Source organism: Manacus candei, unplaced genomic scaffold (assembly GCF_025592945.1).
Source record: "Manacus candei isolate 608988 ecotype Guabito, Panama unplaced genomic scaffold, ASM2559294v1 h1tg000046l, whole genome shotgun sequence".
NCBI lineage: Eukaryota > Metazoa > Chordata > Aves > Passeriformes > Pipridae > Manacus > Manacus candei.
In genome coordinates this window covers 366,915-390,856 of record NW_026138094.1, presented here as the reverse complement: position 1 = coordinate 390,856, position 23,942 = coordinate 366,915, and the positions used below count along the sequence as shown (strand labels likewise).

General features: G+C 52.0%; 1 protein-coding gene across 8 annotated transcripts in view; it reads right to left on the bottom strand.

Annotated features, from left to right (window-relative positions):
• Nucleotides 1-68: 68 nt before the first annotated feature.
• HCN4 (hyperpolarization activated cyclic nucleotide gated potassium channel 4) overlaps nt 69-23,942 on the bottom strand; it is a 148,366-nt gene continuing 124,492 nt past the window's right edge. For 2 of the 8 annotated variants that reach the window (XM_051796389.1, XM_051796386.1), the window contains one exon: nt 10,473-15,113. In XM_051796389.1, coding sequence (XP_051652349.1) covers nt 13,507-15,113 — 1,607 coding nt within the window. In that variant the 3' untranslated portion in view covers nt 10,473-13,506. Of the gene's footprint in view, nt 201-3,073; nt 3,228-10,169; nt 10,402-10,472; nt 15,114-23,942 lie in introns of those variants that run through there. The other 6 variants (XR_007906075.1, XR_007906073.1, XR_007906072.1 and 3 more) reach the window with 6 other exon arrangements.

The following is a 23,942-nucleotide window of genomic DNA, read 5'->3' as shown; positions in this document are numbered from 1 at the left end:
TAGTAAACTGGTAAATAATGCAAAATAATACTATAATCATGGAATAGAGTGCTTTGTCTGTACCTTTTGAAGTGCAGCGATGGGTATCCGTGTTGCTCCCCTCGTGCTGACTCCAGCCTCCTTCTCTCATACTGGGGACTCCCACTGGTCATCAGCCACTTTCCTGGTCACTCGTGTCCTTGGGAGCATCATCCTGACCCCTGCAAACAGGAATTATGCTCCTGCAGGCTTTACAGCCCTGCTCCTCTTGCTGTTCATCAGAGCCCTCTGTTACTCATTAAATTGTGCCCCCACACTGATGTCTCGGGTGGGAAGGGACTCCCAAATCCTCCTGAAGGGGAGCCAGGACCTGCAGCTGGGCAGGGATGTCACAGCCATGCCAGAGCTGGGGGCTGTGCAGGGATGTGTCCAGGGGAGGAGAAATGGGGAACAAAGGCATTGGGAGTGTCCCAAGGCACAGCCAGGACACAGACAGGCAGATTAAAACCCTGCCCTCTATTTACTGACCTTGAGCTCTGAGCAAGGTGTCCCTGCTCATGGCAGGAGTTGGAATGAAATGAGCTCTAAGGTCCCTTCCAACCCAAACCATTCTGGGGTTCACATGGAATCACTGAGGTTGGAAAAGACCTCCAAGGTCAGCGACTCCACCCTGTGCCCCATCCCACCTTGTCCCCCAGCCCAGAGCACTCAGTGCCATGCCCAGTCATTCCTCAGACACCTCCAGGGGTGGGGACTCCCTTCCAATGCCTGACAGCCCTTTCCAGGAAGAAATTCCTCCTGATGTCCAACCTGAACCTCCCCTGGCACAGCTTGGGGTTGTTTCGTCTCCTCCTGTCCTTTGTTCCCTGGGAGCAGAGCCCGACTCCCACCCGGCTCCCCCCTCCTGTCAGGGAGTTGCAGAGCCAGAAGGTCCCCCCCGAGCCTCCTTTTCTCCAGGCTGAGCCCCCCCAGCTCCCTCAGCCGCCCCTCACAGCACTCGTGCTCCAGGTTCTACGATACAAAGTGAGTTTATCTCGCTGGCCAGTGCAGATAACTCCCGGTGCTGCTCTGCCCGTCAGACCTGCTGACAGAGGGTGGGTTTGTGCCGTTCTGAGGCAGGTGACAGGTGACACCCGCTGCTCATGTCACAGGGCTGTGGCACAGCCCGGGGACACCAGATGGCAGCGGTGACTCGCTGGTGAAAGGCTGCAGCTCACACGGAGCCCGCACGGAGCTGCAGCCGCCTGGAAGGGAATCACTGCCCAGGAGCCTCGCGTTAGCGCTGCTGCTCCTCAGCGGCAGCTCGGGGAAGAACTCGAGCTGCAAATTACAGCTTTTCCACGCCTGGCTCTGGCTTTCCCTGCCAGCGCTGTGGCTCCCAACACAGAAGGAAGGGGCTGCCTCAAACACCTGCAATAAATTGGTGCAACACTCGCAGGCTTTTTCCCATTAAGAGCAGCCATCCATCTCCACATGAACTGAGGCTGGATTTAAACCACATTCATCTCAATAAAAGCAATCCTGCAGGGGCTTGACAGGATGTAACTCAACAGCCTTTGCCAAAAATATTAACCATTACAACTTTTCATAGGGTCCTAGAATGGTTTGGGTTAGCAGGGACCTTAAAGCTCATCTCCTTCCACCCCCTGCCATGGGCAGGGACACCTTCCACTAGCCCAGGTTGCTCCAAGCCCTGTCCAGCCTGGCCTTGGACACTTCCAGGGATCCAGGGGCAGCCACAGCTTCTCTGGCCAACCTGGGCCAGGGCCTCCCCACCCTCACAGCCAACAATTCCTTCCCAATGTCCCATCTATCCCTGCCCTCTGGCAGTAGGAAGCCATTCCCCCTTTGCCTGTCCCTCCATCCCTTGTCCCAAGTCCCTCTCCAGCTCTCCTGGAGCCCCTTTAGGCTCTGGAAGGGACTCTCAGGTCTTCCTGGAGCCTTCTCCTCTCCAGGTGAACACCCCCAGCTCTCCCAGCCTGTTTCTGTGGGATCAGGGCTCTCCTAATCCAACACAGGCTCCAGTCAGGTTACACATCTCCCCTCACTACACAGTATCAGCTGTGGGACTTTTATAAGCCAAGCTCTGAGCTGCAGAGTGCCTCTCTAGAACCTTCCAGAAGCATACACAGCAAAATTCCTGCCTCCAGAAGAGCTTCCCAGCTCTCCAGAGTGCTGCTCTCTGGAAATCCAGGGGACAGACATCACATGCAGGGCTGACAGGGCAGAGGCAGCAGCAGGAGCAGCAGATTTGGAAAAGGAAAGTCAGCCCTTGGCAGGCACAATGTGGAAAAGTGTCCATGAGAACACACATATAGAAGTGAAAGAGTGGAAAACATCCACAAATTCAGCCTTGTGAAAAGGCAGGGAAAGCCTGAATGCCAAAGGGTGCCAGGGAGACAGACTAAAATCCAAAGAGGGGGAGCAAAAAAGCCTTCAGCCTATTGGAATAGTGTCGGACTCCCCCCTTTGCTGTGAGGAAACATGTTCTTCACCAGCTGAGAGTGACTCTCTGACCCTGCACAGGTACCTGCACAGGGCTGGAAGCAGCTGCACTAGGACAATAACCTGCTCCCTGTCCTTTGGTAACCAAGAATCAACTTTTCCCGGTTGCTTCCCAGTTTCAGCTCCTGTTTCTCAGCCTTCTTCCAGCACTCACTGCCTTTCCTCCAGCTCTCCCTCTCCACAGGCACAGTGTCCATGACAGCTGGCTCCCCCAGGGCTGAAACTTGGAGCAAATGCTGATTTTCCTTGATAATTCCTTAGGAGGAAGCCCTGTTCCCCAGCCAGGCTGTCTCAGGACATCCCCCCCTCAGGCAGGTGCTCTGAGTTGGGCATGGGGCCAGTTCAAGCACAGATGCACCAGTGACACCAGTGCAGCCTTGGGAATGGGAGGTGCTGCTGCTCCAGGGGCTGCAGAGCCCCATTCGTGCCCCACACACCCCTGGGTACAGCCTCCTGCCCCACACACCCCTGGTCACAGCCTCCTGCAGCAGCCCCAGCATGGGTAAGGCTGGGAGAGTTAAACGAGGCATGCAGAGATGTGGCAATAAAATCATCACACGTGAACCTAATCCAGATCAGCAGGACTCACCCTCAGCAGGCTGCAGACAGGGCAAGGCTGGGCTGCCACAGGCTGTGTCCCTTTTTCATTTTAGGCTGGCTGTCAGTAGTGCCTCCACCTCCTGTAACTTCATCTTCCCCTAGAGATGGGGGGGGGGGGGGGTCTTCAGTCCTGGGCTGCAAAGCTGAGGGGAAAAGAAAGAGAAACCCCATTAGTGACTTCAGTGGCTGTCCCTGGCTGGCAGGTCCTGACAGAGCTGGAGCATTCAGGAAAACCCTGACCTGAGTTCAGACCCCCCTCAGGACCCTTTCAAAGGGAGCACGAGGCTGCTGCTAAGGCCGACCCCCAGGTCCCATCCTGCAGCAGGACAGAGGGACTGGGGAGGGGACAACACCCGACAGCACCCGGGATGGGCTGTCGGACCCGGGTTTGTGATCAGACACACGCCCTGTGCCCCGGCCAGGGAGAGCCAGGAGAGGGGCTTCCCCACGGAAACCAGGGATGGCCGCGTTCCCGACAGCATCCTCTCGGATCCTGTTATCTCTGCGCGTGAGGAAAACACCAGAGCCCATCTGTCCTCGGTGGGCACCGTCGCCATGGTAACAGCATCCGCTCCATCCATCCCGGCTCTGCGGAGGACGGCGGGGCCGGAGCTCCCTCCCGCACAGGGGTTTCCCTGGCAGCTGCTGCTGCTTTATCAGGCACATCCCTGCTCCCACACCGATCCCATCAATCTGTCTGCCGTGAGGATGTGGAGCCTAGAAACAAAAAATCCCTGTCGCTGGAGAAGGGCACTGAGCAGCTACCAGGGAAACCTTCCCAAGGGCTTTCCATCACTCCCATATGGTGCCCTCTCTCAGCACCCCCCAACCTCGAGGGCTGTCCCCCAGCAGCCGGACCATATCCTGCCTTCCCCCTTTCACCCCCTGGCTGCTCCTTCAGGTTTCTCCATCCCTTTCTGAAGAGCCACACAGCCTTCACAGCATCCCCATGCCCTGGAGACCAGGCTGGAAGCAAAAGGAGGTGCTTCACAGGGGCTTCCATGGCTGCATTCCCTTCTGGATCCCTATCGATTTGCTGCCCTCCCTTGCCCAGGTCTGGGCACCAGCACAGATAACTGGGGTGGTTCTTCCCAGTTGGGAAAAACAGGAAAAAAACTTGGCTGGTGCAGCCAGTGCTGGGGAAGTGGGGCTGGAAGTGCAGGGAAGGTGGGGAAGCCAAAAAGGACAAGGCATGCCCAGACACGGGGCTGGGGGGGAGATGCTGCTCTGTCCTGGCCCCAAACCTGTGGGCATGGGGGGGAAATGCTGCCCTGTCCTGGCCCCAAACCTGTGGGCATGGAGGGGACCCCAAAGACATGGCACACAGCCCAGGTACCAACACACAGCACCTTCCAGAACCTTCCACTCCAACCACATCCCCCACACCACCTCCCAGGGCAGCCATGTCCAGGGGGCAGAGTGCCCAGTGTGGACTGGGAGCACAAAGCCAGAGCTCAGCCTTTCCCCACAGCTGCTCCCAGCAGCCAGGAATTAGAAGGACCACCAGCATCCCTCAAAAAGTGGGGTTAAAGTAAGAAGCCACCCCAAAATCCCCACCACCCCTATTACCTGTGCAGACCTAGAGAAAGCTGCTGTTTGCTGCAAGGACTGGAAGAGGTCACACTGAACCCTGCCCCTGTGCCCCACCCTCCCCAGGTGCTTCCCATCTTCACCCCCAATCAGGGCCCCCATTATGGGCATCACCTGAGTGCCCCACCCAGCTGCTCATGGCTGGGGCTGCTCTGCCCACCCAGCTGGGCTTTGGTTGCTGCAGTGGAGTGTCCATGGGATGAGGGCTGGAGTGGGGACATCGTTCCCAACCAAGGTTGCTTTAGGAGCTGTGAGATCCACTGGGATCTAGTAAAAGATCAAGCAAAGAATAGCACCAGGACAAACTAGAACTGGGTGCTGAGTCCCAGGGCTTGTGACTCATGGGCTCTCAGAGGATATTCCTGAGTGCCCCAAGGCTGGTGTCTGCCTGTTTTCATACTACTTGAACCAAACTCTATGATTTTGGAGACCACTTTGCTGGGGACAGGGAGCTAAAAATGTGTGTGTTGTGTCCCCAGGTCTCCCTGCAGTATCTGCAGCCCTGGCAGAGCACCTTCATAGAGCTAAGTATGTATGTCCTCAGTTCCACAGCCTTTCCAGGAGTGCAAGGATTGCAGGGACATGAATACCAAGTTGTCCTGACACTGAAACCTTTGACATGAAACATGAGGCAGCAGGGAAAGGGTTAATAATCCCTCAGGACAGTGTTCCTGCCTGGCAGTGCAGCCATGAGCACTGTCCTGACCCAACACCCGTGCCCCCTCTCTCCCCAGGAGGGGTCCCGTGTTCCTAGCAATACATCCAGGCTGCTCCTGGGAGGAGGGGGGAAAGCAGGAATTGCTTACAAAGGAGCAGCACCGGAGCCTTGTCCTGCACCTTTCCTCCTAAGAGCAAGAAATCACTGCTCCCACGAGTCCATTTGGCCCTTCCGGCTCTGGTGGGTTTGCTCCAGCAGCACCTGGATGTGCTGTACCCCCACCCCATGGAGCTGTTCCCAGGATGGGGAGGCAGCTGGGCCAACTGGAGCATCAGCAATAGCAGGGAGCAGCTCCCAGATCCCTGGGGGCTGGAGCGGCCCCAGTCAGCCCTGAGCCTTGCAGAGGAGCCGACAGGGACGGACCCCACCCTGGGGCTGCAGCGGGTGGACGGGACACCCGAGAGCCACGGCCACCCCCAGGGCCCCGGCAGGGCGGAGGGCACAGCACGTGTCTCCTCCGGAGGGGCTGTGCCAGCAGCGTGGGCGAGCCCGGGCCATTCCCATCAGAGCCGGACAAAGCGGTGTACAAAAACACAAAATAAAAGGGAAGAGGGGGGAAATGACCCTGAAGGGCTCTCTAATTTGCAGCACACTCAGGGAGAGCGGCTTCCCAGGGAGGGGAAGGCGTTCAGACACGTGGCACCGGGAGCTGCTGTTAACGCCTTCCTGCCCGGCACTGCGGGACAGCTCCGGGCTGCTCCCAGTCCCTTCCCGGGGGCAGCGTGGGAGAGCCGGGTCCTGCAGTGCCCAGGCCAAGAGGTCACCCAGCGGAATTCCTACAGCAGGCCCGGCACTTGCTGGGCTACAGCTCCCGTTTTAACGTAGGAAGCTGTTGTGTCTTCTGCACCGAAACAAAAGAGCATCTCCCTCTTCTGCGAGACTTCACTCAATGTCTGTTCTAATCAGGTGCCTCCTAAAAGGGGGACTTGAGCAGAACAGTGGCTGCTGTGATTGGGGTCAGCTGGAAGCTGGAGGCAGCTGGGTTGCAATGCTGCTTAAAAGAAAATCAATCTCCTTCCTGCCGCTGTAAATGGCAGAGCCGTCAGGATTTTCTGCCCTTAATTTGCCATAGTAGATGGCACCATATTCAGCTCCATTAAAATCAGAGCCTAAAGTCAAAGTGGGGCTCAGGCAAAGGTGTGCAGGAATTAGTGAATGTCTGAGGCCTCTGCAAATGACGTGACAAAACCAAGGTGCAGACACTGGTGTTAAAATTCAGCCCCTTTTTATCGACAGGGAGAAATCTGGCACTGAGGGGATGGGTTTGGAGACACCCTGCTCATCCAGAGAGCAGGGCTAGGGACAATGGGAAGACCCAGCACTGTGCTCTGATCCCAGCACAGCCAGACCCCCAGCTCCCCCTCAGCTTCCCCCATGTGCTGCTGGGGGGTCCCTGGGGAGGGTGGCACTGAGAGCAGGCAGCTCAGAGACAGGGTCATGCCCCCTGGGGCCTCCCAGCCAACACTCTGAACAGGGAGAGCATCTGGGACCTCAGGCTTCAGCACTGCTGGTCTGTGCTGAAAAATAGGTGCTGCTGAGCCATGACCTGGGGCTGGGACATTGGGTGTCCCCTCCTGCAGAAAAGCAGCATTCAGCCAAGGCTGCACCTCTGCAAGCAGGTTGCTCACAACGTGCCTAAGCAGATTGATTTAATTTCTGCAGGTTTCTGGGTGTAGACTTGGGATAGAAACCGGGGGGGGGGGGGGGGGGGGCGGGCAAGGAGGGGCACAGGCACACACAAAACCTGGGATCATGACAGGAGCATTCCTCTGTGTGGGGAAAGGGAGAAATGCAAGCAAGGAACTGCAAGGTGATGAAAAGCTGCTGCAAAACCACCTCCAGCTCCTGAGGGCAAAACCAAACTGCTGCTTTCCCTGTCCTGCTTCTCTTCCCACTGCTGAGGGGAGTTACTGAGCCCAGCTTTAGCTCAGCAGTGGGAAAGGGCCAGCCACATCCCTGCCCACAGGTCACCTCAGCCAGGGCTGCAGGGGTGGGATACTGCCTGCAAGGGGACAGTAGTGAATGAGAAGGGAGTTTGTGGCATCGAAGTGCCTCCAGCAAAAAGGGGCTGCTTGTTTATGCCAGTACATCCCAGTTCCTGGGCTTTACCCCTGGTCTGGGGCAGAGCATTGGCACTGGGCTCCTGGGGGCCTGGCATGGGCTTTTTCCTGCCCTCTCCTGGGACCCACACGGTGCTGATGTCCCAGCTGAGCCTCTCTGTGGCTGAGGGACGTGGCTGCCACTCACCAGTGCTGGGCAGGGAAAATCATCTCCAAGGGGAAGGATCCTGCCTCATCAGGTGCTGGGACCATGCTGGCACCAGCTCTGGCTCCGGCTCCCTTCCTATGGGAAGCAGAAACTCCTGGTCAGCCTTTCAGCCCAAGCAGGATGCCCAGCACTGTTGAGAAGCCAATCCTGGCCCCACTCCTCTCCCTCCCTGGGCTCCAGGAATTTGCTTCCATCCTGGGATGGAAGCAGGAGTACAGATCCCTTCCTCCCCTGGGATCTGTACTCCAGTTCTGTATCCCTGTCCCAGGGAGGGACAGGCTGCTGGCAGAGATGGGCTGGACTGGAAAGGTTTCTGCCCACCCCCCTCGTGAGGAAATGAACATTCTGTGCCCTCACCTTCCTCCCCCCTTGCTGTGTCTCCAGTCCCAGGGGGAGGTTTGGGGGCCCCTCAGCCACTCCTGCTCTCTGCAGTCTGCAGGGAGTGGCTGCAGAGCAGCTCAGGTGGGTGACCTGCTGCAGCTCTGGCAGCAGGGAATTCCCAAGGTGTTGGAAAAGTCCTTCAGGGGTATGAGCAGCGGGATGTCACCTCTCTGCCTGTGGGTGGAGGGGCAGCAGTGGGTGACCTTGCCCAGGCTGTGCCAGCCCTACAGCCACTCCCTCATTTGTTTTCACACACTGTGGTTTGGCCATAAACGGGGGTATCACCTGCACACCTTCCACATCCCAAAGGGATCATCTCCCACAGAGTAACAGGGACAGCTCGTGGTTTGCAGCTCATGTCTCACTGTCACAGCAGTGCCTTGGGTGGCAGGTACAAGCTTGGCCCTGAGGCTGGTGGAGTCAAAGCTGTCACTGCTGGTCTTTTCTTTAAATAAAATATACACTATACTATGATGCATTAATTTCTTTAAAGGGATAGTTCCTAATTTACCAATGACTCCTCTAGCAAGGAGGAAAAAGGTGCAAATCCCTTTTGGTTTTGGGTATTCACAGGAGTACCTTGTAGGGTTCCTGATGCCTCATCTGAGCTCCTCAGCCCTGTGCCCAGGGCTACAAACTCCCTCAATTTACAGAGATTATACAAAAGGACTCAGCCAGGGCATGCACAACCCCATCCCCAGTGTGAGGTTTCCTGGGAACATCAGGGGTGTTGCAGAGTCTCTCTCAGGGTGGTTGTGACTGGAGAACAAGGCTCAGGGTCCTGCCAGGCTGCTGCCCACACAGTGCTCCATGAACCTCACCACCAAACAGCTCAGTGAGGGGGGGAGAAAACCCTCATTTCCAAGAGCTGAGCCTCAGCCTGCTCCTCCCTGCGGCTCTGGCATCACTTCCCTTCCTGTCTAAGGCTGGCTGGTGCAGGGACCAGACAATTCCAGTGCCTGCAGGAAAGCATTGCCAGGAACTGTGTCCAGCACCCTGAAATCTCTCACAGGGTCCAGTGAGTCTGGGAGCTCCTGCCTCTCTCCTAAAACTGGAGACTGCTCCTGCTTCTCTGGGGGAAAGGGTGAGTGGGGTAGGCAGCCAGTCCAGGACAGTTTCCCAAGACAAGGCTGAAATTCCCACCAACAGCCCTGGCCAAACTGCAACTGGGCAAAGGGAGAAATAATCCCAAGAGCTGATGATCCTGCCTTTTTCCCACTCTGAGCCCCCACACCAGGGTCTTCTCCAGGCACTGCAGGGCAGGGGGTGGTGAGGGGTGGACAAACTGCCCTGTTGATGGGCAGTGACTTGGCTGTGGTGCCTGAGGAGTTTGCTCTCAACAGCCAGATCATGAAATCCCAGTGTGGTCTTAGTTCCTCCCAGGAAGACAAGGAGGCACCAACACCTGCTAGACCAGCCAAACCTTTCCAATTGTGCTTTTCTACACTGGATGGATCTTCCTCCAGCTCCTCCAGACAGTGGAGCCAGGGCTTTTCTCTGTCAGGGAAAAGCTGCCCTGATCCACAATGGCCTGGAGCAGAGATGTGGCCACAAGCATTGAAATGCTCTGGGAGGGTAAAGACCAGCCTCCAAGGTGTGTCACTGGTTCCCCCAGTACCACGTCTGCCTGGAGGGCCTCATGGATATTGTGTTCCTGTGCTCTGCTCTGCCCTCAGGAAGGGTACAAGATCCTCCTGACAGGGTCCTGCCCATCCTACTGCAGCTCCTGGCAGTGGGGCTGTGCCTTGAACCCTGCTTGGAGAGCAAAACCTGGGCATGGGGAGCAAAAGGAAGGTTTCACAGGGAAGTTTAAGAGCTCAAAACTTGGATTTTGTTCTATTCCAAGCTAAAAGTTTACATTTAAACATTACTTATAATTTAAAAAAAAAAATTGGATGGGGCGGGACTAGCAACCCATTTCCTATATTGGAGTAATGGCATGTAAAATAAAAAAGCCTGGCACAGAAATTAATTTTGAAAGGTAAAACAATGTTTTAGGGCCTGAACTTCTCTCATGGAAACACGACAACTGACCCAGCAGGAGTCACTTCCCAGAGAGGGTTTGGACACAGACTCCGAGAGGGCATTGCAGGAGTGAAATGAAAGCTGAGAGCTGAGGCCTTTTTACCTTCCTAAAATACATCAGCTCCTGACCTTGGCATCACCATCCACCTTAGTCTGAGACCTGGAAACTGCTGCTTCCTTCCTCCCTGCTTTGTCTGCTTCCTGTGGCAGTCCCTGTTCCAGGTTGTTCACATCTGCATCCTGCTCCTTGGGCCCTTCTCCACGGATCACAGTCAGCCAGAGTTGCCATGTCTGCCATTAATGTGAAGGATTTCGTACACACATCTGCAAAACAACTACCAGATTCCTCCCTTGAACTGTTACAAAGTCAAGTGTAGGCAAAAGTTTTACACTTCTACTGGTCAATGGCTCAACACAGACTTCAGATGAGAATATGTGAGGTGGTCAACACGCTGCTAAAGCTCTGAAGACATCAGGAAAACAGAGACAGAAGTGAGGCAAAGGACTGAAATTCCACCCAAGGGGACTTTTCTTCTTTAAACCTCATCTCATGTTGCCTGAAGTTCTCCACTTAAAGCAGACAGCAAGTCAGAGGGATGGGTTTTTCATGTTTTTATTTACTAAGGTTTTTATTGTGTGTTTTATATTGCAAACCCCACCCCTAGAACTCTTCCCTCCCTTCCCCCCAAAAGAAAACAAAAATAACAGTAGTAATAATAATAATAATAATAATAATAATAATAATAATAATAAATATAGTTCCACCTACTGAGACAAGCCTAGTGTTGACTGGGGTCCAGTCAGAATAACTCAATATTGGCTACTGCACTGCTAAGAACTGGGAAACCAAAGGAGATCCCCGTGAAACACAAAGCAAAGGAGGATGTTCAGCAGTGGTGATGGAACACACGTCTGCCAGAGCCAGCCCTGGGGGTCCTGTGCCCCCCTGTCTGAGTGTCCACGGGGCTGGGGAATTCAAGTACCAGTGCAGCAGTCACAGGACAGCCATCGAGCAGGGCTTGGCATTGCTGGGCTGGAGACCTTTCCTCCCTGCTTTCCCACCCCACAGCCAGACTCAGCTCCCAACCTCTCGAGATGCTCGTTCTAGGGGCCCTCCAGCACATGGGGGAAAAAGTTTGCTAAACCAAGTAGAAAACTGAAAAGGATATTGTGAGTCTTCCTTTTAGGAACTGCCTCATACCTTTGAAAATATGAGAGGGTCTGTGAGTCTGCTTCAATTCCTGTTTCAAGATGAACCTGTACATATTTGGAAAAGCAGGATCTATAGATTATAATTATCACCTGCCAATCAGTCCTACAGGAGGGTCAAAATCGACATGTATTTTAAAACTAGGATATATATATATATATATATATATAAATGTGTGTGTGTGTGTGTGCTTACATGTGTGCATAAATAGACTACATAGGTGTATAACTATACTATATATATAAAAGCATGTGTGTGTATATAGATAGATATATAAAATCTATACAAACACACACACACACACACATGCACCCCTCCCACCACACACACTCACACATATATAGGTGTATGTAGCTAGTAGAAAAAACATTTCTAGAGTTCCCCTGACCCTTTAAGGAAGACCAAAGCTGATTACATCTGAATTCTGAGCCACCAAAGCACGTTGAAGCAGGAGTGCCCAGGAATGCTGCAGCAACATTCGAGATACAGGCACATGTCAAAGAGTTTTGCAAACAATTTAGTATAAAAAACAACTGTCAGCCAGTGTTTTGGGGGTGGGAGGAGGTCAGAGAGGGAGTTTGAGGGACCTATATCATTACTGGGATAAGTTTTTGGCACTGCTGCATGAAGTCCTGCTTTCCCTCTGGGGACCCCATGATAGCTGGAAACAGAGGGAGGCTGGATGTCTTTCTAACAAGGGTTAGAAAAGTTGAGCACCTGACTCTTACAGTGAGGTGTAGACACCTCTTGGCCTAAGAAAAACTGAAACAGAGAAAGGATCAAAGTAACAGAAAAGGAGACATTCACTCTAGAGGTAAAGGCTGCATCTTCTCAGTGTGCACCCAGCGGCCCCTCACGCCCTCATCCCACTCTGACTGCCTTAGGGGAGCCCAAAAACTCCAGCTCCAGGTGCCTGCCAGGCCCCAGGTGTGTCCAGTGACGCTGCAGCTGCAGGGCCAGGCCAAAGCCCATCGGGTGCAGCTCTTATTGCTGGTGAAGTCAAACGAAGGATTTTGGACTCCCCGGCGGGGGGGAAGCACAGACCATGGCTGGCCAAATCTCTGGTCTAATCTGGTGTGAGTGGTGAAAACAGAGTTGCAAATCTGGAGGATTCTTGGCTGGGCACCAGAACTACTCTGGGTGCCTCAAAGCTCAAACTCCTCTAGGCTGAGGAGGAGGAGGGCAGGGGTGACTGCACCCCACTGCTCAGTCCTTTTCTAGTTCTCTTCAAAGCAGTCAGCCCATGGACACTGAGACAGTAACGCGACAGGGGAAGGTTCAAGTGCTTTCCTTCTCCATCCCTCCCCTGGCTTTGCACACACACTTTCCAAACCATGGAGAGGCTGAAGTTTGGGCCTTTGTGCCAGCTGAGGTCACTGCCTGGTGTGCTGGCAGAGCCAAGATTTTTCCCACTGCCCACATCCATGACAAAAATACAGAGGGGATAATCACTGCCCTCCTTGTGACCTACAAGGGACTGCTCCTTGTTCCCATCAGAGCATCAGTGGAGTCAGAAAGAGACAGTCTGAGTGAGGCCCGTCCGCCTGCTGGTCACCTTCATCTTCTTCAAGTGGAGTCCAAACCAAAACTTGGCCCTTGGGAAATCCCTAGAGGGGTCTGGAATAATGAAACTCCCCCCTCTTCTCGCTTGCTTTGCAATCTGAACACAGGAGGGAACATGGGAAGAAGGGACACCTTCTGGTGCTCACAGTGGGCCATCCACAACCCCCAGAACCAGGTGCTGCAGACCAGGGTCACAGCTGAGGCCAACCAGGGCTGTCCTAAAACACCAGCTACAGACCTGACCTGATGTCACCTCCTACAGCCCACGTCAACCTTGGATCTTTGTCTCAACAGGAAAACCTTTTTTTGGTGGCTTCTATGGCTGATCATTCACATGTTCCAGCTCAGGCACACGCCTCGCCTGTGCGTTACCTCGTTGGATTAAATTTGCTCATATCCTTTTGTTCCATGTATTAAAATATTCTATAAAATCAAGTGACCAAAAATCTATAGCTCTAAGAATACCTGGTTATCTTCTTTTTTTGTTGTTGTTGTTGTTTTTCATGTGTTTTTCTTTGTTTCTAAGCACAGTTAAACCTAAACAAACGAAATGGAGAAAACAAAGCGGGCGCGAGGGTGGGGGGGAAGGAAAGGGAAAAAAAATGCTTCATGAACTCATCAGGAACTGAACTGCAGGGCTGACATAACCAGCTCTCGGGAGGAGTCCTCACAAATTGGAGGGCAGTTTGGATCTGACGGGCTCCAGATCCCCTGTGAGCACTATGGATTCTTTGCGCCCACCAGCAGTCAGAGGAGCGGCGCCGGCCCCGAACACCAGCGGGTGTGGCAAAGACCCTGAGGACATCTGCCGCGGCAAAGTCACACGCCCGGGGATCGAGCTACAAGGCTTCCCCAGAAGTCCAGTCCCTCCTCCAGGAAAAGGAGAGAAGCTAGAAACAGATTCTCTAGAGGAATGAGGAGAGCTGTGGCCCAGTGTCTGCGCCAGCTCCTGGGGCAGAGATGGCTGGGAAGCAGAGATCAGCTTGATGTCCTGGTTGAGCCGTCCCGGCGGCACTGGCGTCGTGCCCTTGGCCTGCAGGATCTGCGGAGGGGGGCTGGCGGGCTGGGGCAGCAGCAGCGAGCCGTGAGAGCCTGTGGGCCCGGCAGGGCCACTCTGGAAAGTTCTTGTTGCCACTGGGCTCTGACTGGGAGGACTAAGGCCAGAAGGGGTGTAACAGGGAGAGGCGACACCGGACTGTTGTAGTGGAGACACGGAGGCAAAGGGAGGCCGTTCTTGGTGGAGCTGGGCTATTGTTCCAGTTAAAGATCCTAATGCACTTGGATGTGTTTGGCACAGGCCTGAGGATGGCCCACCTGAGGCCTGTGCCAGCTGGCTTAGGCTGGAGGATGGAGAGTTGGAAGAAGGAGGGGGTTGGAAGTGATTAATTCCCCCCAAAGTCCCACTGCCCGAGAGCTGCTGTAACTGTCCCCCCTGCAGTGGTCTGGTGGTTGGCTGGAACTGGTTGAGAAGACTGGGGGGTGAGTTTGATGAGAGCTGGGTGAGGGACGTTGATGGGGAGCTGGTTGTGGCTTGCTGGAAGTGCCCAAATCCACTGCTGGAAAGGGCTGGCTGCTGTTGCTGTTGCTGCTGTTGCTGCTGCTGTTGCTGCTGCTGTTGCTGCTGTTGCTGCTGTTGCTGCTGCTGCTGCTGCACCGGCTGAGCTGCACCTAAGGGTGATCCAGAAGGTGCGTTTTGGAACTGGCTCAGTCCCACCGAGGAGGTGCTGCTCAAACCCGGCTGGCTTGAGCCACCTGGAGGGGATCCCACCTGGAACTGGCCTAAGCCGGCGGCAGCTGAGAACCCTGCGAGCTGCTGGATGTGGAAGGAAGAGGACGAGGGGGTTTCTGCTCCGGGTGTGTGCAGCTGGGATGGAGTGCTGGAGGGAGAGCCGACGGCAGAGGGGCCGGTCGATGGGATCAGGGACTGAAATCTTTTCAGCTGCCTGGGAGTCTGGTTGGATTGCTGCCCCAGGGAGCCCAGGACGGACACGGGCGGACGGAAGATGGCTGTGGGGAGCCGGGGGTGGTGGGTCAGGGCGATGGCCACGGACGTGGTGGCTGCTGCAGCCTGGAGGGGGGCCTGGATCAGCGGGGTCCAGATGACCGGGGTGGGTGTGGAGGCGGCGGCGGCGGCGGCCTGGACATTGTGAGCACAGTGAGCCATCTCCCTGTCGTGCTGCACGATCTGCTGGATGATCTCATTCTCCTGGTAGTTGAAAACACCCGAATTCAGGTCATGCTGGACTTTATGCAGCAGAATGGAATTCTTCTTGCCTGTAGAGAAAGTGAAGAGAGAAAGAGTCATTCTGGGACGTCAAAGCATGGGAGGCTTCCTCAAAGTTGCCTGCCAGACTTCCCTCGAATTGTTGGCACTGTCTCCTCTCCACTGTCCTCATGGGATCTGGGCATAGTCTCTCTGCTCCAGCAACAAGATGACAAACATCACATCTTCTGCTTTTGTGGTATGAATAACCTCAAGATCCCATCAAACTGAGCCCAACGGGACACATATCCCTAGTTAGACAGTAAAGCCACTTTTGATAAGCGTGGCAGACTGGTAGCAAAGCTTATGGATCTGGAAGAGTCCTATCTTGCACCTCACAATCTAAGCTTCCATTAAAAAAAAGAGAATAAATCCTCAAAAATATTAGTCCAGTGAAGTCTTCAGTTACTCTCCTTCAGTTACACCCTTTTCTTATCTGTCTCATTTGACTTGTTCACTCTGGAGTCAAATATGTGGGTTTAGTTGCAAGGAAATTTCTCTGTGAACAAGGGACAGAAGATGATGATCTTGGAGTTCTTTTCCAACCTTAATGATTCTGTGATTCTCTTCTATGACTTTCTGTGCTGGAAAAGCTCAGCTGGCCCAGGTATGACCCTCAGACATCCTGCAGCTCCCATCCTGCCTGGCCATGCCCTTCTACTCCCAGCTTTAGGGAAACTGCAGGCCAGAAACATCATGTTCCAGCTGGCCCTCCCAGCCTGCAGCAAAGCATTAACTCAGCGCTTTGCCTTTGCAATGGGCTGGAAAATGTGGTGGAATGATTTTGTCTGGCCTGGGAGTGCACCTGGCACTGAAGGGATGCACTCCTGGCCTGAAGGACAGAACCAGTCAGGCTCTGGGGAACCATTCAGGGCTATGTGGTAGGAAGAACACGCTGAGGGTTTTTCCTTTACTTTACTTTCTAAAATCAAGCATTTATGACTTTGTAAAGGACGAGGTGTGGCCCTGGGTGCTTGCAGTGGGTTGAGCTGCACTGAAACGCTGCCAGAGTTCTGACCCTGGAGCTGAACTGGGACGTGTCTGTTGTGGGTGCTGGGATGGGATGCTTAATGCTTTTGTGTTTCACCTACTGCCTACCAAAAAAAATTAAAAAAAAAAAAAACGCAGAAAGGCTTTCTTTTCTCATCTCAGAGCAAGACATCAGCCTGGGAAGGACACAGTCCTGAAGGCAAACAGGGTTCTGCGCTGCTAAAGTCGTTCCAAGGGCTGGAGAGCTTGTCTGCACTGGAAGTGCGTGTGTAGGGTATTATATAATGGCTGTTTCACTGTATGCTGCACTGGAACAACACTGGATACCCCTATACAGACAGATCCTGCTTCTACCCACAGCCAGGCACACCAGAGAGAGCATGAATGTCACCTTTAAACTGCATTTGGTAGTGAAAGGGAGGGAACGGTGCAGAGGGTCCTGCTGCACACACACACACACACACACACACACACACACACACACACACACACACAGAGTTATTTCCACCTGGGTTTTACTAGAATCACATACAAATAGGCTCACAAACTGCTGCTCAAACAGAAAGAGAGCATGGAGAGAAGACAACCCACCTCACTACAACTGGCAGGTAAGGGAGAGTGTGACCAGCACTGCTGAGCTAAGGAGGGGCTCAGGCTGCAGGTTTGTAATCACTCCCTTTCTGGAGCTGAAGGTACAAATCCCAGCATGTGGAATCTGTAGATCTTGCACCACTGCAAGGTCAGGATGTGGATGGGAGACATCATGCTGAGCTCAAAGCTTAAAAGGTGCCTTGCTGCATTTGCTGTCCTGATACTGGACAAATCCAGGCTGGGGAGGAACGGCCGGGGCAAGGGAAGGAGGAACAGCTCTTGAAAGGCTCAGTAGCAGCCACTGCTCTGTGTTTCCATCACTGCACCTCATTCCACTCTTTTAATTCCATGTCACCTGGCTTTGGCTCCTGATTTGCTCTGTGTGCTTGACTAGGCCTGGAATTCCCAGCGCTGCCCTGGATTCCAATGGGAAGCACAGTGATGTTATCAGAGCTCCCGGATGGGAACTGGTGTTCCCATGGCCTGAGCTCCTGACTACACACAGGGAGCTCAACAGACTGGTTTCCTTGGCAGGGTACTGAACAGAGAGCATGCTAATGTTTTCCAAAGGTGCCTAATATTCACCGGAAATGGTTTGATCAAAGCTCCTTAACTTTGTGTCAAATCCATAAAGTAATACCAGTAAAATACTTGGAATTATTATTTTTGTTAGTTTTTAAAACAGAGCACTTCATTTTGCCTTTGAAATTACATTACACTTTACTGTTTTCCTGAGCCCAGCTTGTATCTATTAACTGTTTCATTAGATCAAATTTTTCTCTTCTGTTTTGCCAAGAAAATATCAAATTTCTCCTCCAGAACACTGTAGAAAATTACTGAAAAATGTTCTCTCAGCTATTGAAGGGGAGACGAATTTTTCAAAATCATTTTTCCAAATTGTAATTGGTTGGCAAACTGAAAAATTAATTGGTTCCACCATTCTAATGAATTGCATCATTTACATGATATTTCCACACGCCAATGTAAGTCCTATTAGTTGCTTCTGGAGAAAATCCTCCTTCCAAGCAGCACCAGATGAGAGCAGGCACAGAGCAGAGTCCTGGTGGGACAAATACATTTCCCTGGCAGGTCTGACTAAGGAGCTGCATGAGACATAACCCAGCAGTGGAACAAGGGACTGGGAGTAACTTTGCCTGGGCCAGTGGTTCTGAGATTATTCCTCCTCCTAATCTTATCTATGAAGCTGCTTCAGTCACAAATTCACTTCCCTGCTCTGGATTTGTTGTCCCAGCCCCTGCCCAGAGGGAGAGCAGAGAGCAGCTCTGAGAGGGCTGATGGTTGATGAGTTTGCTCTGTGTAACCCTCGCTGAAATGAGGTTCTGCAGCTCCCAGCTCTGCTCAGCCACCCGCAGGGAGCCCTGTGTTCTTGCTAAACCAGGGAGAAGCTTCATCAGGAGAGAGGAAAAGGGACTCTGTTCCCTTTCAATCTAATCAGGGAGGCTCTGTGTGACAGTTTGTCCTTCTGTGTTGTTTATCCTGCAGAAATTACAGTGCTGAGCAGAGTTTAAGGTACAGAGATAAATAATCCACCCAAATCTCACCCCAAAAGCGCTACACAAACCCACTGGGATGGCCCAGAGCTGGCAGAGGAACCACCTGCAACCACCCCATGCACCACCTCCCCTCCCTTGCTTTAGACTCCCTCTGGGGTCTAAAAACTCCCTGTTTTCCTCACTGCAACAATGAGCTAAATATAGGGGGAAAGGAAGATATTTAGAGCCTTGAGGATGTTCACAGCAAAGCTACTGGTGCTTTGAAGTGGAGTGAGGTATGTAAAATTATGGAAACGAAGCAAACAGATGTTGCTCCTTTAATTAAGAACTGCAAAGTCAGATTTTCCTCAACTGTAGATAGCACACAAAAGAACAGGGAGAAAGGCTCATGTGATTTCATAAAAGGAGCCAGCACTCAACAATAATTCTTCCATCAAATAATCAAAATTAGCTTTCTGTTGTTAAAATTCTGCACAGACACAGGGGAAATTAGCTGTGACTTTTTGTTCAGTTTTCTTTTCAGCTCTCTCTAAGCCCACTGGCTGCAGTTTAAGAATTCAGGTCACTAAATTGCTTTCTGAATTTGCATGTATTTGAAATAATCTCACTTTATTAGGCTGCCTTATGCCCTGGCCTGCTGTCAGAGTGGCTGCCCCCACCACACGGTTACTTCTTTCAGGTCTTCACTCATTATTCATAGGCCTCGTCCTAAATGGGCCCTTGGTTGCAGCACATCCCAGCTTTGCAGGGGGTCTCTGGTGTCCTGTGGGAATTCAGCCTGCTGCCACCATCCCCAGAGGGGCATCACAGAAAACCCTGGACACACTCAGTGACTGGCACTTTGCCACGGCTGCTCCCCTGCCCCAGGGAGACTCCTCTGCACTGGGACTGTCCTGGCTGGGAGGTCTCACTGCTCCAGCTCCTGCTGCTGCCTTAGAGTCCATGTAAACAGGGAAATAGGCTGGAACAGGGAACTCAGAATAATTCTTACCTCCCAGTCCTTCCCCATCCCAGCCTGACCTCTCAAGGTAAGTTAACCCTCACTGAACTGCACTTACTGCTGTGGGAAGGTTTCTGCCTGGAATTGAAGGAGCTCCTGGAAAAGAGCTCAGCAAAGCCAGCTGGATCAACTCTAGGAGCATACTCAGAGGAGTTCAGAGCACGTAAACCTGCTCTGGAAACTGCTCCAGATTAACTTCCCTGAGAGCCATGTAAATCCATGGCACATGGGGGTGTGAGCTCTTCCACACCCAAGGCAGCAGCCTCTGCATCCTGCACCTCTGCTTCCCTCTTGCTAAAGCTGCATCCTCCGAACTTGGATGGTACATTTCAAATGGACAACTCCCTATCTTCCCAAGTGGAAATCTTCCCTCCCAGTACAGCTCAGGCCTGCCAGTACAGCTCAGGCCTGCCACTGATTGCTTCTCCTCTTCCATAAACCAAACAGGTATCTGTCAAAATATGTGGTATCTCTTTTAACAGACAGAATGCAGCCAAAACTGCTGCAGGTCAGATGACACACAGTGAATAATATTATCCAGTGAATCTCATCACAGTTAAACAGAATTCAAAATAAACAGAGCTCTTCCCTCCCACTCTTCACATTTATGCCCATCATACTGAGCTTTGCAGAGAAATAAACTGAATATGCAGAGCTGGGTAGAATGTGAATATCCATGAGGGGAGAAGAGCTGTGTCATTCTGGAGGGGCTGTGGTGCCTGTGGTGCCTGAGGCAGTGTCCTGGCTGCTACTTATCACTGGAGACTGAAGCCAAAGAGTTCTCCTCAAGTGGCACAAATGCCAAAGCTCCTGCACTCAATCTCAGTGCCCTGCTGGAGCTGACAGCTGTGACAGGGACACACTCTGGAAGACTCTGGACACTCTGGCACTGGTTTTCTGTCAGTTAGGTGCTTTGCAGTGTGGGTGGTTGCAGAGAGCTGCTGGAGTGCCTTCCAGGCAGGAAATGTCCCCTGAGACTAGAGGTGTCATTGGTAAGCAGGTCCTACTCCATGTAATTAAAAAGAGGCTTGAAAATTATTTACAAAGGTGTTGGAATGGTAAAATGTTATCTGAGCAGATGTTTTATTTCAATGCAGGTAGCAAAGATCAAAGTTATTGATGAAGTCAAAGACAGGTCTCCTGAGATCTCATCACCACCCCCAACTGTTCCTTCTCTTGGGGTGTCTTGGGCTTTGTTTTCCTTCTGGAGCTGCATGAGAAATGGCACTTCATATTCAGGTGAACAGGGGTGCCAGTTCACCTTAATTAAGCTGAAGTAATTTACATTCCCTCGTGGCTGGTGAGTTACTGATACCTTTCCTGAGGCTAAACAGAAAATACTCTGAGTCTGGGCCTTCGCTTCCAAAGAAAAAGAAATTCAACTGTTTAGCTCCTGCTTAAGTCGAAGCTCACACATTCTCCCACTGCATACCTGGGCCACAGGAACTTTTATCCTTGCATCACCTGTGCCTGTATCAGCAGCCTCAAAAAAGAACTGTGTATGTATATATATACACACACATATATATGTATATAAATAATCATGCTCCTCTCACATGTGCAGCTCTTTGGGGGTTACTCACCTGTGTGCAGTAAACAGATCTGGCACTTCAGTGTGGATACAGTGTAAAACTGATGCTGAGCACACCTTGTTTTATCTATCCACATTTCAGCCCCTTTCTTTCCTTCATGATCTCACCCGGGCCCTGCCCCAGGGGAGCAGCTGTGAAACACTCCCAGCTCCACCTTTTAGCATTATTTTCCCTGCAGGAGTGATGAGGAACTGAGGCACGGAGCAAAGGCAGGACAAGGACAAACAGGGAATCTGTGGCAGAGCTTGGCAGCGATCCCAGCTCCTCTCATCCCCAGCTCACCTCCCCTCACACGGGCCAGCCCAGTTCTGAGCAGCAGATCCCAGAGGATTAGTCAGGATTGGACAAGCAGGGCTGCAAACCCAACAGGATTGCAACTGCAGAAGTGGGATCACGAGCTGGCAGTCAAAAAGTTTGGGAACAGCTATTTTTGTGGCTTGTTTATGTGACAAAGCTTTTAAAACTTCTACCACTGTAGTATCTTGAACAGAACACTCTCATACTGCAATAATACCATAAATTATATTTAGAGACTGGAATTGTGTTGTCTTGGCTTTCCTTTGTTTTTTTAGCATCTGCAATGCCTGGAGGAAACACGAGGCATCTTTAATCCTGAGTTAACTGGCATCCTTGTATCAAAACATATGCAAGTGGCATTCAAAATATATGCATTCCAAACTATGTGGCAAAAAATTCTTGATGAAAATGAAAAAAACACCTTCCTCTGGCTTGAGGGATGCTTTCAGCTCTCACCAGTGACCTTGACAGGGATGGTGAGAACCTAATGACAGGCATTTATGGTACTTATTACAGCACATTGAACAGTGGAAAATAATTGTCCCCCGATATCTTGTGAACGCATCAGTGAACTTTGATTTGACAATACTCACGGCCCGTGCTGGATTTACTTTCAATGAACATTTAAGTGGTTGTGTTTTACAAGTGCAAATACTTGTGAAAATCTAATTTTAAGCTTCAATGGTCACTGAAAGCCAGTTTCAAAGGCAGTCAGGAACAGAATGATGCGACTTACGTAACGGAGGCATCACAAACTGGGACGATTCACAAACACTGTCAGACAGAGACTTACTCACTGGAGAAATCACAGAATCATTTCAACACACAAATGCTATAGAGAATTTTACAGCTTGGTCAAGAAGAAGAAAGGGAGGCTGATTTAATCAGTGATAAAATGATTATTAACGAGTGATCAGCCTAATTTCTCTGAGTGTAAATCTTCCGACCCTGAGCCTGTGGAGTGTTAAGTGTGATATTGTGCAGGTTGAGGAGTTTTTAGAGTCTGAAGTTACTGAGACTTAAGCAGGGCCACAGATCTTTGCAGAATCCCAGCCTCAGTCAATTCCTGCAGACTAATCCCTCCCAGTCTTTGAAGAGCTCTGCAAGTACAAACACCTGGGGAGCTCCTTCCCCAGCCATGCAAGGCACAGGCAGGATGCCAGTATCAATTCCCATGACTAGCAGAGGTTAGAGGACACACCAACACAGAGGGGCTGCAGGAAGCGGTGGGGGCACAGATCAGGGGGCACTGGCCCTTCTCCTCCCCCCTCTGCCCACCCACAGGCTTCCAAACTGCTTTTGCCCTGCTAAGGGAATGCCTCATCCCACCTCCAGTCAACCAGCCCTGCTCCTGGTGCTGCAAGGGATGAGGCCTCACCTGCTCGTCCTGCTACCTCGACAAGCTTAGACCATGCTTTCCACACCCTCCAACAGCAGGTAATCCCACAAACATTGGGATGAGATCTTCCTCTCTGCTTTCTCGATTCCTCACTGCACAGGGGGAATATTGAATGGATCTTATCCTGGTACCAGAACAGTGACAGAGCCCTCTGAGCCACTTCGTGTGCTCACTGGGGCTTGGGCTTCCCAAGGACATGCTGCCACCCGGGTAGAAGGGAGTTAGTGGATTGCACCACTGACTTGGAAAGAGGCTCCCATTTGCTTCCATCTTGTGTACAGCTCCCAAGCAGAACGTGGCAGGAACCAAAAATATGGTCCCACTTCTGTTCATATCTGGCTTTCAAAAACTGTTGTTCCTCGACTTTAGCCCTCCAGAATGATCCCTCCACTTTTAGTGAGTCTCAGCAGATGCAGGAACTTTGGATTCCTTCAAAGGTCCATGCTGTTACTCAGCTACTGCACTGCTCTGTCTGCATGGTGCACGTTCCAGGGGAAGTGAAGAAATGCCTTATTTATAAAGACAGGGATTTCCATGGGATCTGCCAGTTTCAGTAGGGTGCACAGAACTCCCTTAGGCTCCTTGGGGCAATTCCAGCTAAAGAGTGCTGGGCACCACGGGGTTCAAAAGGGTTATGGAGATGCTATTTTGCAATAGAAGGTGTAAGGTTGAGAGAACAGAAAACAACCGAGTTTGATTGCCAGGGAAACAAGGATAGCAGTAGGATTTTCAATGGCATAGGGACTGATGTTGTTTCAGGTCAGCAGAATGGCAAAAGGAAGGGGGGCGATGTCAGGGCTCTGCACCAAAGGGCCTGTTATTCCAGTTGCTCTGTGTCACCTTCTGACCTTATGTTGACATTTTGCAGCTGCCTGTGGAACGGAATTTCTCCTTGGGGAAGAAGCATGTGAGGTTCTTCAAGCTGTTTCAGAATTGTCCATGAATTTCATGGAAGTTATGTGTGCAGCAGGCACAGAGCAAAAGGCAAGAAGCACAGGATGCCCTGGCCACCTGTATCCACAGTCCCAGAGAGCATCAGGCTGGGAAGCTGAGCAGCACTGACCACCCAGACCTGGAGAACCTGAGATAAAGCCGAGCTGGCCCATCCCTGGATGTGCCTGACATTACATTTTCTCTGTGCTTTTACTGTCTAATTTAAATAATCCAAGTGATGGGCTTATTGCCACTTACACCAGGGCCTCATTAGCGGGGGCTTTGCCAAATTACATATTTAGCTCAGAACCTTTTCCTCAGGGGTCACACTTTCTGATTTGCAGCAGGTAATGAGATGCACTGAATAAAATGTTCCTGGCAGGAAAAGCCCCAGAGGCGCTGCACCCCTTGCTGGGATGCCAGGTTATTCCCTACCCCCCTCACCCCATTATGCTCCTCACCTTCTGCATTGTACTCAGACCTCCACTGACCTTTTCCGTTCAGAAAGCAGAGAGATGGATAAT